Below are 20,544 nucleotides of genomic sequence, written 5' to 3'. Positions count from 1 at the left end.
ATAGGCTTTTGGGAATCGCTGGGAAGGCGTTTTAAATAGAAATATTTAAATGTTCTCCAAGCTCTTAATGAGCAAAGTTGCTGATGGTAAGGAGCAATTTCACTCATTCCAGTTGAAAAATGATGAAGGGAATTAAATGTGACCATGTAGGAATGGATTTTTTTCACCCCTTAGGCTTAAGCATATTTAAAGTGAGAAGTTCTGGAAGTACAATGGATGCTTAAAAACCTCACAGCAGATATGGCGTTCCCCACTGAGGTGTTTAACGAGCTCTAAACACCACAAACTGCACGATTGTTGATGTCCAAATCTCTCAATTTAGGCAATATATTACAATCAAAAGCAATGATACACACAAAACCTGCATAGGCCTATATTTTTATTTTTTATTTGTGTTCTTCTTGTAGTTTAAGAATCAAAGTGATCCAAGAAGACATTGCATATTCGTGTTACGCTATTCGTGTTACGCTATTCGTGTTACGCTATTCGTGTTACGATATTCGTGTTATGCTATTCATGTTACGCTATTCTTGTTACGATATTCGTGTCACGCTATTCATGTTACGCTATTCTTGTTACGCTATTCTTGTTACGCTATTCTTGTTACGCTATTCTTGTTACGATATTCGTGTTACGATATTCGTGTTACGCTATTCTTGTTACGCTATTCTTGTTACGCTATTCTTGTTACGCTATTCGTGTTACGCTATTCGTGTTACGATATTCGTGTTACGCTATTCATGTTACGCTATTCTTGTTACGCTATTCTTGTTACGCTATTCGTGTTACGCTATTCGTGTTATGCTATTCGTGTTACGCTATTCTTGTTACGCTATTCGTGTTATGATATTCGTGTTATGCTATTCTTGTTACGCTATTCGTGTTATGATATTCGTGTTATGCTATTCATGTTACGCTATTCTTGTTACGCTATTCTTGTTACGCTATTCGTGTTACGCTATTCGTGTTACGCTATTCTTGTTACGCTATTCGTGTTATGCTATTCTTGTTACGCTATTCGTGTTATGCTATTCGCCACCTGGCGGAAATTTGCGTTATTCGCATCCATTCGCGTCTGTGAATTGACTTTGTATGTAATAAACTTCAGCAAAAAATTCACAACGCTTTTGGTGTGATTATTCTTGGTTTTCTATACACTTTCGAAAGAAGCCAATGTGGAAGCGCCTTGAACTAGCCAGCAGTGGGTGATTTTTGGTCCCATTTAGAGTAAAATAAACAACACAGCAGGGTATATTTTAGGACGTGGCTACCTTGAGATTGACAGATCATTACCACAGCACGGAGGTGCATTTCTGAATTCATTTTGGCACAAATGTGTATGTGTGTGAGAATCTGATAAAATGTCGCATCAAATTTTAAAGCAACTCAAGAAGAAATCCAAGAGAACATCGAAGGTTATGAGATTAAGAGACTGATCTACATTCTAACCGAGGTTAGAATGATTCACGTACCTCATCATACGGCTCTGCTCTTCTCATAGCAATTTTCTCATCAGCACTCTCTTCCACTGTAACTCCCACCTCTATTTACACACAGATTAAGCCTTACCTCTTCAACTCGGGAGTTTGCCATCTGTTTTCTATTCTGGCTAAAACCTATTTTCACATCATTGTAACAATGGATAACAATTTAATGGGTGTCTCACCCAGTCAGTCCCCTTAAGTACAACTGATTAATTGATGTCACAAACAAGGTATTGTGATTAAAGATGTTACAATACATGCTCTATATTTATGGTGAGTTACTTTTAGTCGGGCCAGCCACACAGTCTGGTTCTCAGAGCTATTATTTTCAAAGGAGACAATGTGAAAAAGTGTCTTTACTTCTCTCCCTCAGTCTCTGCTGCACTTCTTTTTAGTGCACTTGATCAACTGATTTACAGTTAGTGGGTGGCAGTGTGTGCATGTGTGTTATGACTCGCTGCAAAACCCTGGCTAAATCCCATTTACTGTGCCCCGATAATAGCAAGGAGCAATGCCACCCTGCTGCTCTAAATGGCACAGTGACTAAGACCATATATCAGTATTTTAATCGACCCTCTCCAGGCAACACATTAATGATCGACGTGAAAATATGTCCCTTTTTTGAGGAGAAGATTAGTTTAAACATAGGGAGTTAGTGGGCAGAAAAGTGTCCCGGGGAAGAAGGAGGGAGAGGGGAAAAGAGAGAGAAGCCATAACCACTTTCCCATTAGGCTATTGATTTTCCTCCCTCTCAAGGACACGCTTCAATCCCGGGCCCATGTGTGGACTGTCTGTCAGGAATCTATGGCTCAGCTTTACACCTAAGAGTTGTGTGCTTTGGCTGGCTGTATTTGGCCCGGCCGTAAATTTGACCACAGTCAATATGAGAACGAGGGATGGGCAAACTCAGACAAGGTCAAAGAGCAGGCTGTTGTGATAAGTGTCCCGTGTTGATGTGGCAGCTGTCAGAAAGAAGGCTGTGATTGGCCAAGTTGCCGGGGGCATAAACACAGGGGCAATCAAATAAAAACACAAACAGCCAACTCAAACACAGACAGACACACACACACACACAGGCACACAGGCACAGGATAAATGTTTTACTCATGCACACTACTGAGAAAAGGGAAAAGGGGACCACATCAATGAATTCCACTAAAATCCCTGCTCAGATCGCTTAGTGAAATCCTTGTTGACAGCTATGGATTTTTTGGTAGAGTCTAGTTAATTGGACTCAGTACCCTCTAAAAAGTGTGTGGTCCTATATCCTTTTTCTTTGTTCAGCAACACTTAATCATCTTTCCCCGAGCTATAGATTTCTCCTTGACTGTGTTCAAATCCATAGACATCAGGCCTGTGAGGACTGAGGGAAGAGGGAAGCAAAGGTTCGCAAGGATCAATAAGTGCTTTATGGTGCAGATCAGATGTGCATGGTAGCCCCAAAGAGCACCAACTATCACCACAAATAGGGAAATAGGAAGGGAAACATAACAGCCCTTCATCAAAGAGAAATATGGAGCCGATGAAACGCTGGTCTAACACAGTTGCCGGTTACACACCTTTACATCTCAATTAGTACCCACAATCGAAAGCACACAAGGCCTCGTTAAAGTTTACGTAAGACATGAGTCCTCCCTAAGGCCATGCAGCCAGTGAGACTTCATCTGTATCATCTCTGTATCATCACTGTATCATCTCAGCCCCTACCTTAAGGTGAATTCAGACAGGACACCATCGTAAAATCAGATGCTTGTTCATATATACATCGTCTTGTTAATTATAGGCTGGGTTTCCTGCTTTGGGCTGCAGTTCAATTGCAGTTTCGTAGAATGGAACAGCATCTAAGTTTTATTTGAGCACACAACTGGCTTATAAATTAATCACAAACTCATTCATGTTGGCATGTTGCAGATTTTGTACATTTTTGGTTTTCAAAAGTTGTACAAATGACAACTTGCCCCATCTATAGGAGAACATAGTAGTTTGTTAGACTTGCAACTGTACAGAAGACTATGTTTTATCAAATCTGGCGCTGGCACTGAGAACATTGTGAACTCTTTAGTCCAGGTATTAGTTACAAGGCTGCTCCAGTTAACAAACATCTATCCAAACAGCCACGATTACAACAAAAATACTGTAGCTGCAACAGTCATTGCCTGCAGGTGGCTCAAGGAGTACATTTGCTGAAGCTATTACTTTCCTATTGATGGCACACATCGGCATGTCGACATCTCCACGTCTAAACAGTTGCAACTGTTACTTTTCTTGTCGACAAGGAAGTAAAGATTGACTTGAAACTGCAAGTCTATAGCTGCAGTATTGTCTGTGCCTGGTTTTCTTTGCATCAGTGGCACTGTGCATTAATATTGTTATCTCAGGGAAAATGTTGTCATACTGTCGTCAATTAGAAATTGGAACAATATATATGTTTTCTGTACTAATTGTGTGAACATAGCTAACAGTGTTCTTAAAGTTTTCAGTCCAAACTTTAAAAAGTACAGTACATAATCGTGTGTAGGCGGTTGAACTAATCCATATAAACAACTCAATAATACATTTTATTACACTAAAAAAGCTCAGAATTTCTAAAATGGTGATCTAAAAGAACAGTATGATAAAAATAGAAATGCTTCAGCTAAGTGATACTCTGGCCTCTGTCTAAGTGTAGAGATGTTGTGTATCCAGGCTCGCTTATGTAAAGCATTAATGTAGTACGCCTCTCATTTTGTCCATTATATTTACATTATAATGATTTAGAAAAACAGTGTGCTTTCGGTAACAGCAGTTCTTCATGCGTTGTTCTCAGTAGGACCGACATCATGTTTCTGGGGTCCTGCTGACAACACTAGCTCCATGCTCCATGGAGGTGTAATAGAACAGCAGCACAATTACAACGTCTTTGTGTGTGACAGGGTTATGGTCATATGAAATTGACCTCAAGTGTCCAAGAGATATTGCCACTATACTTCATTAATTAATTACCCCAATCAATTAAACTAAATTATGCAATAATAGAACATAATGTGCTTAAGGCACCATATAACCAGACTGGCGACCTCTCTGTGGAGGCTAATGGGGATCCAAATAAAGATTAAAGAATAGCTAGCACTGTGTGCAGTCCATTATGGTTGAGCGCCAGCAGACACAAGACACAAGACACACGTGATTCACCTAATGCTGTCTGCCACTTATCAGCTAGCGAAGTTGGTGTATGTGGGGGTGGGGGGGTGTAATGTTTCCCTCAATTATCCTGGCAGATGAAAGTAACAAGCAAAACAATAGATATGGCGCCTCGCTAAATTGGCTCTAATGGTAAAGATAGAAACCGGGGGAGGGATGGATGGACGAGAATGGAGAGGGGAGCTTTTATAAAAGAGGGATTGTGGTTTCATTCTTGTGGAAATGTCATTTCTAAATTACGTCTTTTATTTCATTCTGGGTTTTTTGTTTGTCTGCAACATGTGACATACAAACTTTTCTTCTGAGATTTTTTTGTTGTATATACCCGGTCTGTACTAGTGTGTACTACTTACAGGAAGAGCAAGTGTCCCACTCCAACATTGAAAAAAGCTCACCCCTTCTCCCACTTATGAAATGCCAGTGATCAAGGTGGAAGCCTTACAACCTCGCATAGTGTTACAAAGTGTGGCTTTGTTTGGCAACACAATAGTACAGTAAGTGACTTTCCATATGTAATAGGCCTTTCAATGTAAACAAAGAAAAGTTTACAGTCAGTGTTACTAACCAAAATGCTTTGTGTGTATCTTTAACATTTAATAAATGTGTTGAGTTCATTCAACATTCAGCATTGATGACAAACTTTTGCTCTACTGTCTTGGCACGTTACTGTCAGCGGTAAAACAGTGGGATAGTGACACCCTTGGTAAGAATGTGTATCGTGTCACCTGCTGGCGTATGTTTAACGATATAATAAAAATGGGGACCTACTCATGGCCCAAACGGCCTGGGAACCTTCAATGTGGCTAACAACTTAATATTCTAAAAGGATATTGACGCATAAATTACATTTCTTCTACTCAATATATAGCACATGCTTTTGGTGGGCCCTTCACTCCTGTGGCCTACAAATGTCTTATACTTTATAGATTTATAGGTGCCCAATCTAGTATACTAAGTAGATTTCACAGCGCTTAACACAACTCTTTACTCCCCACTGCATCCTAACACCTCATTTATTGTGAAAAGTATTCAGTATTTGACTGAATGGGTCTAGTCTTCCCTTTAGGTGGGACTCAGACATGTATTGTCTCTGAGTCTGATCTGCCACAGAGATACATTCAGGTCTCCTGGAATGTGCTGTGACACAGAAGCCGCATAAAGGTTGGTGTTAGAGCCAAGACACTGATCAAAACTGTGGGACACTGGGCATCCAGGCAATTACAGTGTGTTTGTAAGTCACTGAACAGAGTGGGTGGCTAAGTAAGTGCTAGCGTGTGTGTGTGTGTGTGTGTTGCACTTCTCCTCATGAAAGTAGCGTAACTTGCCAAAAGGGTTGTCGCAGAATGTTTGATGCAAGCACAGTACAAAGGTGAAGGATACTGAATTAATCTTCACAATGCAATAATGTAATACATTAAACTGTGACTTCTTGTGCCACCCCGGCTTTGTGTACAGCGCACTAACCCGTCTCAGACAGGAGCTTGATGGACTCCAGCACACGCTCTGTGTAGACCCCAGGTTCGTAGTTTTCCATCTCAGCGTTAATGATGTGGACCACGCGAGCAGCTCGGCCCCGGATGGCTCCAGCAGTTCGGTCGAGAGTGTCCACGTCTCCCTCTTGCAGAGCAATGACGCATTTGTTGACATCCTCAAGGATGTGGTTCTCTTGGAAAAGGCAAACAAGAACGACAGTGAATAGAATTAGGGGGACCAAAATCTTTCTTTAATTGGGTGAAATAATGTTTGGATTCTTAATTTTCTTTCTTCGTATATGGCCAGTCATGTTTAAAGGAACAGTGTGTAACATTTCGGGGGATTAATTGGCTTTCATTTATGTATAATGACCTGAAACAAAGAATCATCTTTTTATCATCTGTTTATTTTAGCTTAGAAAAAGCAAATCATCTCTACTAGGGAGTGTGTCGTCTTCCATGGAGTCCACCATCTGGCATGGACAAACCCTCAGCAGCACTTGCTCTAAACGATTAAAAGATTGGATTATTGATAAGCTCCAACATTACTGGTACTTTTTATTCGCACTTTTGAATGTTTTGGTGTAATTTCTTATCACGCTGAAGCGAGCATTTCCACTGATTTCTCTGTCGGGCTGAGCTCCTCCAACTAAACACACACATAGACATGTGCACACAAACACACAATACGCGTGGGTGTGGAGAGGCGCTGGTGAAGTTAAGAATACTCGAGTTGACAGCAACTACGCTCGTTACTGTTATTGCAATAAAACATTTGCAACTAAAAAGCCAATACTTTATCAATACATATGTTCAACAAAAGAAACCTACACCATACCTGAGGGCCACCGTAGTTCTATGACACACTTGGGAAAGGAGGGGTGTGATTGTTTGAGTGTATGGCAATTAGGAACTTGTGCATGGTTTTCTTCAAATACCTAATCATTTAAGAATTCGTGCTGTGTTTCCTCATACCTGACACAGAAAGGAAGTCGTCCACAGAGGTGATGTCATCCACGGCCTCGGTAAGGATGCGCACCTGCTTCTCCCACTGATCTTTGAAAACGTCCATGTTGTCCTGGGCCACCTTACTTTGGGGACGGGCAGCCAGAGTGAGAGCAGCGTTGATAACCTGTCATGGAGGAGGGGCCAACATTGTTACACAAGGTACGTAAAGAACAACACATTGTATTATGTTAATGGTTTCTTTTTTTCTTTCAGAAACTGTACTATTGTTTACATTTTACAGAAACAGTCAGACTGTTTTTACTCTTGTTCAAATTTGTTGTCCTCGGTTTTACCTATATTTCTATTTATGTGATTGTACATTGAGAGCAAACAAAAAACTTGTATGTGTACTCATAACTGGCCAATACATCTGGTTCGTATTATTGTCAACACATTTCCTGAAAAGGTCCAAACTAATGGTAATTAAGCATTAGTCAGTCTCTATACATTATCTGGCTGTGGTTCTCAACCTCATGTATTCCTCCTGAAGATGTTAATCTTTAAACAAGATCAAAAATAAAAAAATGTAAAAGCTAGATTGCACAGGAGTAAAAGCACATATATTGGGCTATATTTTCAGCTTTCACTTTGGGGCTTGAGTGAGTATTTATACGAGCAAGGCTGTGTATCTCGGAATGATTAATAAAACTACATTGCTCATGTTCATCCTAATGAAGAAATTGATAGATTTCCTGGAAGCGGAAAGTATGTGATACAAAGGAAGGAGTTATATCAGGCTTTGGTTCTTGAAACAGTGTTTTTGTAGGAATTAATTGCTGATTTATGGTCTCACAAATGTGAGATTTCCAGAAAACCCATGGATGTATTAAAACGTGAAGAGAGCAGCTATCTTTTCCAAAAAGTATCTTGGTTTTCAGGAATCTGATCTATGTAAGATAGACACTTTGGCTTCAGGCCCAAAAAAAATCAACATGTCACAGGATTTAAAAATGATAAAATACAAAAGTCTTTTCATTCTACTGAGACTCTTCACATCAACAGACTCTTACGACATGGCAGTATTAATCATATCACTATGACAGCTGGCATGTGTACTTTAACAAGAAGTATCATGTTTTTTTTCCTTCCCTGTTCTTTATCACTTCTTCCTTTTTAGAAATAGCTTTAGATAAACAAATCTGATGTAGGAAACCAGGCACTTTGATCTAGACATGGCCAGTGAGTGTGTGTTTGTTTGTGTGTCTGTGTGTGTGTGTGTGCATGCTTGTGTTTTTGTGCTTGTGTAAAGATAAAGGGGACCAGGGTTCACTCTACCCAGAACAGATGGAAATATTTCTCTTTGTTCCATCCCTTCTTTGTTCCTCCTTCCCCAGCCACAAAGTCAGTGTCTGCTATGTTTTTTAATCTGTCTGTATTGAGCATTGCCAAGAGGCATCAGGAGACGGTTCCTCCCAAAGTTTTCTAAGTGGGTCTCAGCATGTGTGCATAGTTGGGCCTGCACATTAGGTCCTGACTCTCAAAGTCAGCCTTTCTTCTCAATTACTATGTTCGGTGCCGTGAGAATAAGGCCTATCGTTAACCTTGGAAACAATGGATCGATTTCATTCTCCTCCGTTGCTTGCAGCCTGAGAAACTGTACTACGAGGTCCACCTACACATTCCTCATTGCTCTGTCTCACCTTCTGCCAACTGAAGTTCTTTCCCTGTCATTTCTAGCTATTCCAATTTCTAAAAACACTTTAAAGATACCCATCTCAGACCTGTTCAGAAGAGTTTATAATTACCAAAACACACTTGTGTAAAGAGGGATTTTTTTTTTTTCTCCTCACCTGTGGACATAGGCTGTCAATTTGGGTGGCAGCCATTCGAACCAACTTCACACCCTCCTCGTTGTTGGAAATGGAGCAAGCGAGGTTGGCCACCTGAATAGAACCAAACAAAAAAAGGACACAACACTTATGACTGAGTGCTTTTTACCTGAAGGTCATGAGCACAGACAAGTCTCATGTTCCCACTCTGTCAGACTCCCAACTGAACAGCATTGGTTCCCATTCCCCGACTAGGTACAATAAAACACGTTTTGGTTGTTTCACTTGTTCCATTCTGTCCGTACTGCCTGAAGAGATACAGTCCTAATGCCCTCAAAGTAATGGGGATCAGTCCACATCCTGTCCAAAAAAAAAACATTCTTAAGTTTAGTCCAAGGCAGCTTCAGTTAGACAAATCAAGTGGGTATCTTCCACAGTTAGACTTTTTAGTTTGAAATTTCCTCAGAGAGGATATATTTGATTTTGTGCAAAAAAGACTTAAGTAGATATCCACATCCCTGCTGTATCACAGCAAAACTCATATATTATCCACATGCCCATTGTATTGGCATGTGGATAATATATGAGTTTTGTATTGATGTGTGCAGAAATGGAATTTTTTACATTTGCCTTAGAATGCCTTTGCTAGTGGAAACAATGTGCCAAAGGAATCTGCTCAAGCACTAATCTTGTCATAACTTGCAGGAAATAGCCAGTATCACATCATACTTATACATACATATACATCAATACAGGTGGCAATTTTATTTTTGAGCTGCACAATTGGTGGTGAGTAAGTGATGAGTTTGATGACATAGATATTGTGTCAGTCCAACTTATAATGCGTGGGAACTAATTTGTATAGACCACAGTTAATACAGTCTGCAATACATTACTGCAGAGGCCATGCATGCCAAGAATGTCTGTGACATAGTAGAGTGACGTGGCACAGGTTGGAATAAAGCGCTCAGATGCCGCGAGGTAATTGGATTCATTCAGATCCAAAATGGCCAGGTTCACACAATATGTAAACAGAAAGCCTAACTCATTAGGTTGACATTTCCATGACGAGCATGCCTAAATCGTTTTGAGGCCTGGTGGTGCAAAGAGGTGCTTTATTGTATAATTAAGGTGCCAGATGTTTTTTATGTATGAAACAAACATTACTTTGATTTATGTCTGTCCTATCAAAGTACTGTTTCTTAATGACATGTTTCCAACCTGACTCCTTTATTGAGAGCTTTTAATGTTAATTTTCTTTAATAGTATGTCAGGATGCACTGATATCTTCAAAAATGTCTGTTAATTTGTCATAATTCTTTTGGAAACTAATTATATTTGATTGATGGCATTTGAAGATGTTGTGGTATCTGTATGCAGTATATCATACAGACAAATATGAAACCACAACAACATCTCCATCAATTTCTTACACCGACAGTAACACGCACACATAGTCTGCTGTATTCCCATGTGAAGCATCATATTCCTCCACAGTATCACTGCATTTCTCAGTTAATTTTCACAACTTAAAACTCTATATCCAATACCATCCTTAAGTAAATCAGAATGCAGCATGAGCCCAGACTTTGAAACCGAGTTAAGCAGACACATGCCTGTTGGCAGCAAAAGGTGCCAGTCTGTATTAGCACTTCAAGTGCTCACATGTCACTGTTTGAGGCAAATTGAGGTAAATCAAATTTGTGCTAGAGGACTCTTGCTTAGAGCTCTGTCTCTTTACTCATGACAGCAATGAGCACATTGATGGATTGTAGTCCTTTATGTGAAGTGGTGTGTGTGTGTGTGTGTGTGTGTGAGAGTGTGAGATAGAAAAGACAGCATGCAATTGAGAGTCTGTGTTCCACATAAATGTGAATGGCTGTTTGCAGAAGGTTTTAATAACATATGCAGCATAATATAAAAGGACAATTCCAGTATATTTCAAGTTCCCCGCATTGACTTACTGTTTTACATTACAGTAAACAAACTGACCATTTCCAAGAACCTCTATTATGCTGTGACATATTTGCAAATTTCTTCTTGTCTTCACACATTACATTTGAAATGAATGCTTTATAGTCTCTATAAAATACTTCCAATAAAGAAAAGGCTAGCCAAATCAAGCCATTACTGTTTACAATTCAGTTATTTTTTCCCTTTTACTTAAATGGACTCCAGCTGCTTCCCGCTTTGGTTATATTCATAGTTCTGACTGACAGAACATTTATCGTTGAATTTGCAAACAAATCTCTCCTCTAATGTTAGATATTTCCTAAATGCACTGGACCTATTTGGAGAATGTTCTTGGCGCAATACTATTGTTCCAGTAGAATTTGATGTAATTTTGTGGGCTGAAATTGAAATCACACTGAAAGTCATTGAATGACAAAGCCTTAATGTGTCATTTGCTGTGTGTCTAAAAAGGAGCAGGCTTTCAAGAAGTAGGACAAAGGTTCAGCCCTTTCCATTTAGCTTTTTTTCCTCCCAATTACAGTATAATTGCGGTACCTGACTAGCAGAAAGCAAGTCCCTTCTCTCTATTTTTATTATGTAGTTTTCTTTTTCTAGTTCTGCTCAGGCCCAGCAGCTAATGGGAGGCTTCGCAGAGCCCATGTGAAGCAAAGGGGCAAAGGGCTTTGTGGAGGCTGGAAACATGCCCGACAGGCCCACTCCCACTCCCTCTTACCCCAACACAGAGAGCTGGGCCAGGGCCAACACTGCAACATCCAGCCAAAACTACTAATTGCAATTATCTAAGGAAGTGTTTCTCCTTTGAGGTTTTTTTCCAAAGAGAGGAGGGAAAAACCAAGACAGAAGGTTTGAGGCTTTACCGTGCAAGCCTAATGCTGATACGGTCAAGGATGTTGGAATAGAACATGCAATTCAAAGAGGTGTGTGAGTGTTTGTGTAGGTGTGTGTGAGATATCAGGAGAGAAAGAGAGCAATAGAGAGAGAGAGAGTGAGAGAGAGAGAGGGAGAGGGAGAGAGAGCTAGATCCTTTTCTGAATGCTCATTCTTCATTTTAGCCTCAAACAAAGAACTATCGATTTTCGTCCTTTTGCTCTGCCCTGGATAATCACTTCAATTCTAATTTGATGAAGGTTTCCAGTGCAGTTGGGGAGATGGGCATTCTCGTGTATGCTATCTAATTCACTTAAATAGCTGAGTAACTGAAAATAGATCTGACAGTGTCATTTCTTTTAAATGTTTTAATGACGGCAGTTAGAACCTCACATCTATCGCCAGGAAGCACTGATGATAGTAAAACATTAAATAACATCTTAACAGTCTCTCTTTATTGCTATTTAGCATTGTATAATTACGGTGTGTGTATATATATATATATATATATATATATATATATATATATATATATATACATAAAATTAGTTATCTCCATGAAATCTCAAGAATCTACTCTCTGTACCTATTATTCCTTATGTAATACCTAAAACCTTTGACAAATTATTATTCATGTTTTATATCTTTGATCATTCTGGATGGAGTGAACACTTAAGTGTCCGTGCCAAGGAGGAGAAAAGCTGAGCCAGAAGATGACTCTCCTTGCTTCACTCAGGACGGCCAGTGCCCCCGTAAACCATGCCATTTCCACAGCCATTTTCAGGCAGCTACAGCACACAAATCTCCCTTCCAGTTACTAACTCTCAGGAAGGACTAATAGAGTCGGTGTCAGCCAAGGTGCTGGGTACAACAGCTACGCCCGAGGATGAAGCAGGAAGTGGACTTGAGCAAGAAGAAGAATAGGAGTGGAAGAAGCAATCAGTGGGGATGACATTTAAGTAAAGTGATGTAACACAGAAGCACTTTCTTCTATTAAAAGTATGTGATCTAGATGCTTACTTGTTGCAGGGATAGGGTTGGCAAAGGCTTTATTGACATGGGGCTAAAGGGCCGTATTTTATCTCTTTCAAATGCACAAAAACACTCTCTCACTGCACGTGTTCAGCCTCTCACCACCTGGGGACACATATAAGCACTGACATGCACTCGCAAACACAATAAATAAACTGTCAACATGGACAGAGCAGAACATATGACAGGGAATACAGTATGCAGACTGTGAAACAATTACAGAACGCTCTCACAGGCGTACTCATATTTGTTTTAGTCAGGAGCTGGAAGCCCCCAGTGGTGACGCCTGTAGCTATGCATGGACCGTAGGTTAGGGTGCATTACATTAGGTAACCCTCGATGTCAAAGTTGAGTGAAGGTTAAGTCTGCAGGGGATAACATGCAGCAGGAGTCGATGACCTGCTGTAGCTGACAATTATTCACATCTTTGAAAATCAATCCCTATTAAAGAGGGAAGTACATATTGCTTCAGGGAGAATGCCCACCGGGCTCTCAACTACATCAAAAGGCATTCCAGCGTTTGCTGCATATCAAACAAGAAAAGTCTAAAATAACAAGAACAAAAAGATCTTCAAGCATGTTCGCCATGGTAATGTTTGTAGTGTCTATTCTACACTTGGATCTTCTTGATTGGTGAATGACTTACTTTCAGAACAACACATTTGACGTCCTTGTCTTTAATAAGTGATATGCCTCATATGTTATAGTGTGTGATCAGAGGAAGTGAAAATAAACCGAACGCCATTTTATTAATAATAATAATTTCATACTAAATACTGCCAAATATTTTGGAAAACAATATAACAGACAATCAAACAGTCTCTCCTTCTCTCGTATGTCAGGAGACAAGATTATTTGAAGTTAGGGAAGGACTTCTAGAGTAATTTTGATTGCAGACTGCTGTTTAATTGCTCACTGTGCAACCCTTCTCCCACCTCCTCTCCACCCTCGCCTGAGAGATAAAGTGGACCTAAATTGGGAGTGACTCTAATGCACTTAGGAGTTCTCTCTACACTTCTCCTAACTTCGAATGGAAATGAGTTTAAGTCACAGTTTACTAAGTGACAGGTGGACTAATATGTGGCTGACGAGGATATACGCCTCCCCACAGACCCCTGGATTGGATCATCAACTCCATGCATACAGATGCAGTCACAATCCCACAAATGCAAGCACACACACAGAGAAACCAATAGTGTCTTTAATTCTTTCTGATGCACCGATCTTTAGGAGAGAAATAGTGTTCACTAGCCAGGGTTTTAATTCTGTTCTGCTAAACTGTAAGGTTTAGAAAATGAAACTGGGTTAAGACATCCACTGAGGGCCCTTTATAGCAACATGGATGTTCACTTACCCGATTCCAAACGGTCAATACATCCTCAACAAAGCTGCTTCTACATCAGTTCACCTCAAGCTAGACAATAGGTACAGTGGAAGTCAGTAGGACATGAGAAAGACCACTCTGTATTTCCCTGATTATAGTTGTATGCCATGATTTTCTTTCACTGAAAAATTACTTTTATTAATAACCCTGTAATGTGTCCATTACAACTCATCAGTATGTCAGATAATCAAGCTTGCTTTCTGACAGCACTACTATTAATAGAGTTAACACTTTCTCTTCATTTAGACATGCGTTTGATTATAGTTAGACTTTGTATTTGTATTTTTGTCTTAATTTATGATCAACACTTTTTTCAAGAAAAAACAGAATTCTCTTTAATCCGGTACTATTGTAATGAATCTGTTAACCTGCAGTTGCATCCTGGTCTGTGTCCAACCAGATAGTCCCTGTAAATTCAAAACTCACAAAATAAACAATCTGTCAGTCTTCTGTTTTGTCACTATGACTTTATCAATGCCATACCTGCAAACCTAGAATACCTTGTTATAGATCATGACTACACACTGAAGCTTTTGTGTTTGTCTGTTGGAATAGCAGAAGCTCATTTGTGGCCATTCCTAATATTTAAGATAATTATTAATTAACATGCAATGCCCCATTAATACAAGCAGATGATAAGGATGATTACTGATGAAGTAGTAAGAAGTACATATATATTAAATGTTGATTTTAAATTGTTGTACTGTGGAACAATTGTATTTTCTTTTGAGTCTATATGTTTTAAATAAAAAAAATAACAGCCTTCACAGTCACCTCATGGTCTCCTTAACAACCATGACTTTCATAGGAGGCTGACAGCGTGTGATTTACAGTGGTCGTTTCTTTGGAGCCGCAGCTGAGGATTGGGTATTCCTGTTAATACCATGGCTGACTTCTCGATAAATATGATAATGTGCTGCAGGCTGCTCGGGAGGTAAACAACGCCGCTGGTAGGGAGACATTACATGACACAGCAGCTCGGGTGGATGACAGCACAGTCCAGACAGCTGCAGAAACCTTCACATGACTGCAGACGTACATACACACATCAGACAGGAGAGTAGAAGCACCTGATGTAATACAAAAGAAGATGGTTGCAATATATCTGCACTCTGCTTGTTCACCCCTTTCCAGAGGTAAATGCTGAGGAACCAGTAGTTTCTTGCAGTGGCAACATACAAAGAGGCTTCAAAATGTGATTTATATACATTGAAATTTGAATGCCTAAATGGAGAGGGCCATAGGACGAGAGGACGGGCACCGAGTGAATAACATTCATAATATAACATTTTATTGAGCCCAACAAGGGACACAGAGAGGTAATTTAAAGCAATGTAAACAAGTCATAAAGCAAGCTGGACAGCACTGTCTTGGGACGAGGATATACGGTAAATACGTGTGTTGTGTGTGTGTGTGTGTGTGTGTGTGTGAGAATGTCTGCCCATGCACTATATGAGTAACTTACAGCTTTAAGTGAGCCATTCAAAGCAGTGTGAATGGCAGGGCATTAAAGAAAGAAGGGATATGAGAACAAATGGCTGACTCACTTGCACAGGGCTACTATTCCCTCTTCCCTGGCCTTGGTATCTTGCTACTTTGCTCTAGTCTTGAAGAGCAAAGAATGGCTATTTATCTTCATATAGCTACGAGCAACCACTCGCACAACGGGTGTTGGTACCACCTATGCAGTCAGAGAGTTGTGTCTCCCAGGTAGTAGCACAGTAGTTTGTTCATCTTACAACATCTTGTGCCTTTTGCTCAAGCTTGTGCTGCAGCCACAGGGGCCAGAATGTCTCTCTTACAGTTCTTCTCCATTACTCCTTCCCCGAAAAAATAAAACAAAAAGCAACTAGACCTGTTTCAACTGAAGTATTGATTTCTGTTTGCATTCTCTCTCTCTCTCCCTCCTGCCCTCCCTTTCTAAGAGTGCTAGCCAAGCAGTCAGGCTTGGCACCAAAACATAATTATGAAAATGGACCTCTGGGTTGTTTCTTTTAATCTGTCTGTACGTTCCACAGTCCCTCTGCAACAAAACTATTTAAAAATAGTTCCTGGGGAATTTAAATGATTAAACCACTGTACTGTAAAAGAACGGTATACCTATTGATGGCACGACATCGGGTGCTGTATAATTCAGCTGTGGAACAGATGCGTCGCTGCTTTTAGTTCAAATTATCAGGAAATGCCAATACAATACAGTCTCACATTGCATATTGTGAGCAGACCCGCAGACATCTAACTGAAGCGGAGGGAGATTTGAGCGCTCGATAGTTCCTGTCAAACGCTGGCATCAATATACACTGTGTGGCACCCATGACAAAGTGCCTGGATTCAGACAGCAATTGCTGCTCTCTCCAACTTACAGTTCAATGGCCAGTGAAACTAAATGACACAGCCAAAATCAGGCCCATTGTCAAGACATTAAATTCTGCAGCACGACGTCACAAAGTAGCAGCGTGTGTCAAAACTGTTTCCTTGCTCATGTTGCCAGCGTTTAATATCAGTGCAAAATGCCAACAAGTAAAACAGGTGTTTGGATATAGCCTGCATGGATTTACAAGTTGTTCTGAACAACAGGTTATTACGCAAGATTTGTTTTCCAACAAAGGTCATGCAAGGTGGTGTGCTGCTTTTATATCTAAAACTTTAGTTAATGAGCATGTTCCAGATGGAATTCTATTCTAACGTAGTCCCTTTTGGCCTTTCATAGATTGGAAAATTAGCTCCCTCTTTCAAACAGGACGAGGTTCTCAGATCCTTTGGATCTATAACTCCAAAGTCCAATCTCAGACAAAATGTGAACACGGCAAGACCTTGACATTTCTCCACATCACATCCCCCTGCCTTCTCACATCTATCTAAGGCACAATAAAAGTGTAATTAGTCTTGTTGGATGATAGATGCACGCAGTGGGAAAGGTCAGCATTTGTCGGTCCCTATTGCATCAGCCTTTGAATTGGGGGATGGGTGAACAGAAAATACAGCAGTGAGAATAGGAGTTAGTTTCAAAGATGATTTATAATATTGAATAATTACTCATTCCATGTCATAGACCTGAGAAGCACTGATCCTCATGCTCTCCCTGATTCGTCTTCCTTTTTTTCCCTTACAGTTTTTCCTTATCCAATATGAGGAAATAAATTATATCCTCTGTAAATGCTAAAATCAGAAAGTCATACATCAAAGCAAAAATAAAAGAGCTAATGTGATTTTCACACCCTTTTCTTTGGGTAGAAAAGCCTAGTTTTGTATATTCAATTTGTGTAAAAACAACACGAGTCCTTCAGAGATCTCAGATGCACCGGATTCTCTTCTTCATCTGATCTATCTGGTTTAGTTCTGTCTTCGGAAGTCTAAATGTGCCAATGAAAATGTCACATTGATTCCTGTGCTTTTAAATTAATGCTTGTTTGATTTTCTACCAGGTGAGAACAAGGAAGTGTGAAGACGTGAAAGGCCATCATGACATGGCTGTGAGCAGAATTAACAGCAGAATTAAAATAGTCTGATGGCCATTAGTCCTCCACCATCTTGGAATATTATTCCTAAGGTGTTAATAAGTAACACATCATCTATAATGCAGTGTGCACCTAAGCTCTTGCTAATATTTAAACCGTTTTATACATATATTTTCTGTGGTGATAAACGGTACACTGCTGTACATTGTGCATTTAGTATAGCTTTTCTGCACAGTGATGAAGATGTGAGGTGAGAAAAGAGATGAAAGCGAGAGCATAAGACAAAGTGACTTCAGATATTTTCCTTTTCTGTCCCCATACTGCAGAATTCGGGTGACAAAAGGATGACAAAAAAACAGTGTAAACATTTTATTTTTTACTTAACTGCCTTGGTGAAGACAAACATCTCTTAGTGGTATCAATTTTGGATGATGTCAGTTTTACCAAAGGGTGCTAACGTTCTTAATTTAAATAGTAATGTCTTGGCACACTTTTTGGCCGAGGACATGTCCCGAAATAATAGATGAATCACAGTAAGTCCAAGGGCCCAGTCACCAAACAAAATGTGATTTGGAATCAGTGGAACCCTTTGATACAAAGGCTTGAGTTAATTACTTTATTAAGGGGAAGACATAACTTTTGGCCTGGGGTTACACATTAATATCCACCCTGGAACTAAATGTGTTGCGGGTGCTTTTCTTACATAGCAATAATAAACTATAAATTGTGAGTCCAATTAATTTAAGATTGGTGTAATTAAGCTTTGGGACCTGAACACTGCTTCATCTATTGCTCCTTGGTGAGTAATGTCTGGACATTTTCACTGTAAATCATGTTCACACTCTTTCCTTTCCACCTTGAAATTTCTCGAAATAACTCATTAAAACATGTATCTGTCATCAACCGCTTTTGGGAATCGGTTGACTTAATGTTGCCTTATGACCAGCTGGGTCCAGCTTGTAGTATTTAAGGTTATTTCCATAGTATAACAGATGGGAGCCACCATTAGGGCAAATTCACAGATGCCATCCCAGGGGTATTGTTGCTGTGCTGTGGAATTGGATATTTGTTTGTTTTGGCTTCACAGACTACGTTAGGTTTATTTGAACAGATCATGCTCATATTTACAGTCTCGGAGTGCTCTACAAAGTCCTTTAATTATGCAATAAACTGTTAATATAAAGTTGACAATAACAGCTTTTGTATCTTTGTTCCTTGTGAAGATTTTCCATGTGTAGGAGAACATGTGTTTTTCTCTTGCAGCTCAGATCATACTCAGATGACTCATCCTGACATGGTTCCATTTTCAAAAGCCTTGTGGTCTGTCAATACACTGATGCCCTTAAAGAGGGGACTAAATACTATGTATGTTTACAGACAGACAGACAGATAGGGACAGTGTTTACTGCTGATGCAAAGAATAATTAAGTATGTTTAATTCTTCAATCAGCATTTCAAGAAAATAAAGGTTATTGGTTTGACATTTTTTCTTGACTGCAAATCAGGCAATAACACAATATCCAGCACCAGACCAAACCAGACTGAATGCTATTTATGATGTAGTGCGGGACACTACTTTGCTTACCACTATATTATCGGAGTCTCCAAATTCTGCTTGTGAGACTTTCTCTCGTGCTCCTCAAGTTTGCTACATCGGAACGAAAGCAACTTAACAACTGTCAGTGATGGCACATAAAGATGACAAGCACTTGTACTGTAGCACTTGTATCACACTTTTAGTTATCTAATAGTGATACACTCCAAATTCAGGATTGCTCCTATGTGTGTTCTTAGCCGAATTATTGTAATAATTCATTAACTTACAAAGTCTATTAGTGGAGCAAACTACCGAGTGTCTCTGAAAAAGGGAACATGAATCAGTAAACAAGGTAATGACTTCGTACACAGCAGCACACAGGATTATACTCCAAATTTAAACCATGGCTGACATTGCTTGACCCTAACGCCACAACTTTATCCCCACCACAAATGACTGACCACATTTAAAATGGAGACACTTAAATGTCTATACGCAAGTAAGTGGCCTGGCATTGAAACACTTGGAATTCCAGAGCAACCATGCACATAATCATATTATTTCACTGGTTCAGTGAATGGATTGGGAAAACATATGCCTTCATTTACCAAGCTGGGGGTGAGTCTTGAAGTACAGTATGGTTTGGATGCACGATTGGAAAAATACATCAATGGAGGTACATACAAAATAAAGGCAGAACAATAACTAACATTTTTAAACTCAGATGTGTCACTTGTGCTGGATTACTCATCAGAGCTGGGAGCAAATCTTCAGCCAAAAACCTTTGCCACCCAGATGAGAGGTTCGGGGTAATTGGCTGGAAATGGGAAAGCAAATAATTTGTGGATTATTTGCCATAGTAACAGTTGTCTCGTCTCTTTAGCCAACGCAACTTTAGTCTCCTCAGGTTTTCTCTTTATGGCTGCCCCTCCTGCCGGAATTAATTTACTGGGGCAAGAACTGAATTATCAACTGAATGAAGTGTGTGCATATGAATTCATATGCTGTGAGCAAAGCTGTGAAGTTGCATTTGGGTAGCATTTCATTTGACAGAACTGTAATTAAAGAACTTACAACTTAGTGAACAGTCAATGACCGTACAAAAGACAATTGCATGTCGTTGACAGCAGGGAATATTCTAGTTAAAACAGTAATTATTATACATTTACAAACATGTAATGACATGCTTTTACTGATCAATAATAAATAAAATACACAAGCATCCAAATGTAATTTGGACTTACTTATACAACTCCCCAAAAGAACCAAAGTAAAGGTTTGAGTGTAAATAATTAGTAATAGGTACAGTGATAACTTAGCAAACTGACATCAAATGTGTTCAGAACAACTTAATTGGTGTTTAGTGTAAATGTAGTAGT

The 20,544-nt window shown here is 39.7% G+C and overlaps 1 protein-coding gene across 4 annotated transcripts in view; it reads right to left on the bottom strand.

The window, feature by feature from the left end:
* Positions 1-20,544, bottom strand: part of ctnna2 (catenin (cadherin-associated protein), alpha 2) — a 239,359-nt gene that overhangs the window by 21,657 nt on the left and 197,158 nt on the right. For 3 of the 4 annotated variants that reach the window (XM_034534786.1, XM_034534816.1, XM_034534806.1), the window contains 3 exons: positions 8,935-9,027; positions 7,112-7,268; positions 6,129-6,329 (listed from right to left, as the gene is read on the bottom strand). In XM_034534786.1, the coding sequence (XP_034390677.1) occupies positions 6,129-6,329; positions 7,112-7,268; positions 8,935-9,027 (451 nt within the window). The remainder of the gene's footprint in view (positions 1-6,128; positions 6,330-7,111; positions 7,269-8,934; positions 9,028-20,544) is intronic. The other variant, XM_034534796.1, reaches the window with a different exon arrangement.

The sequence above is a fragment of the Cyclopterus lumpus genome, chromosome 1, assembly GCF_009769545.1.
Source record: "Cyclopterus lumpus isolate fCycLum1 chromosome 1, fCycLum1.pri, whole genome shotgun sequence".
In the NCBI taxonomy this organism is placed as follows: domain Eukaryota; kingdom Metazoa; phylum Chordata; class Actinopteri; order Perciformes; family Cyclopteridae; genus Cyclopterus; species Cyclopterus lumpus.
The sequence above is the reverse complement of the archived record's forward strand: the minus strand, read 5'-3'. Positions and strand labels throughout refer to the sequence as shown.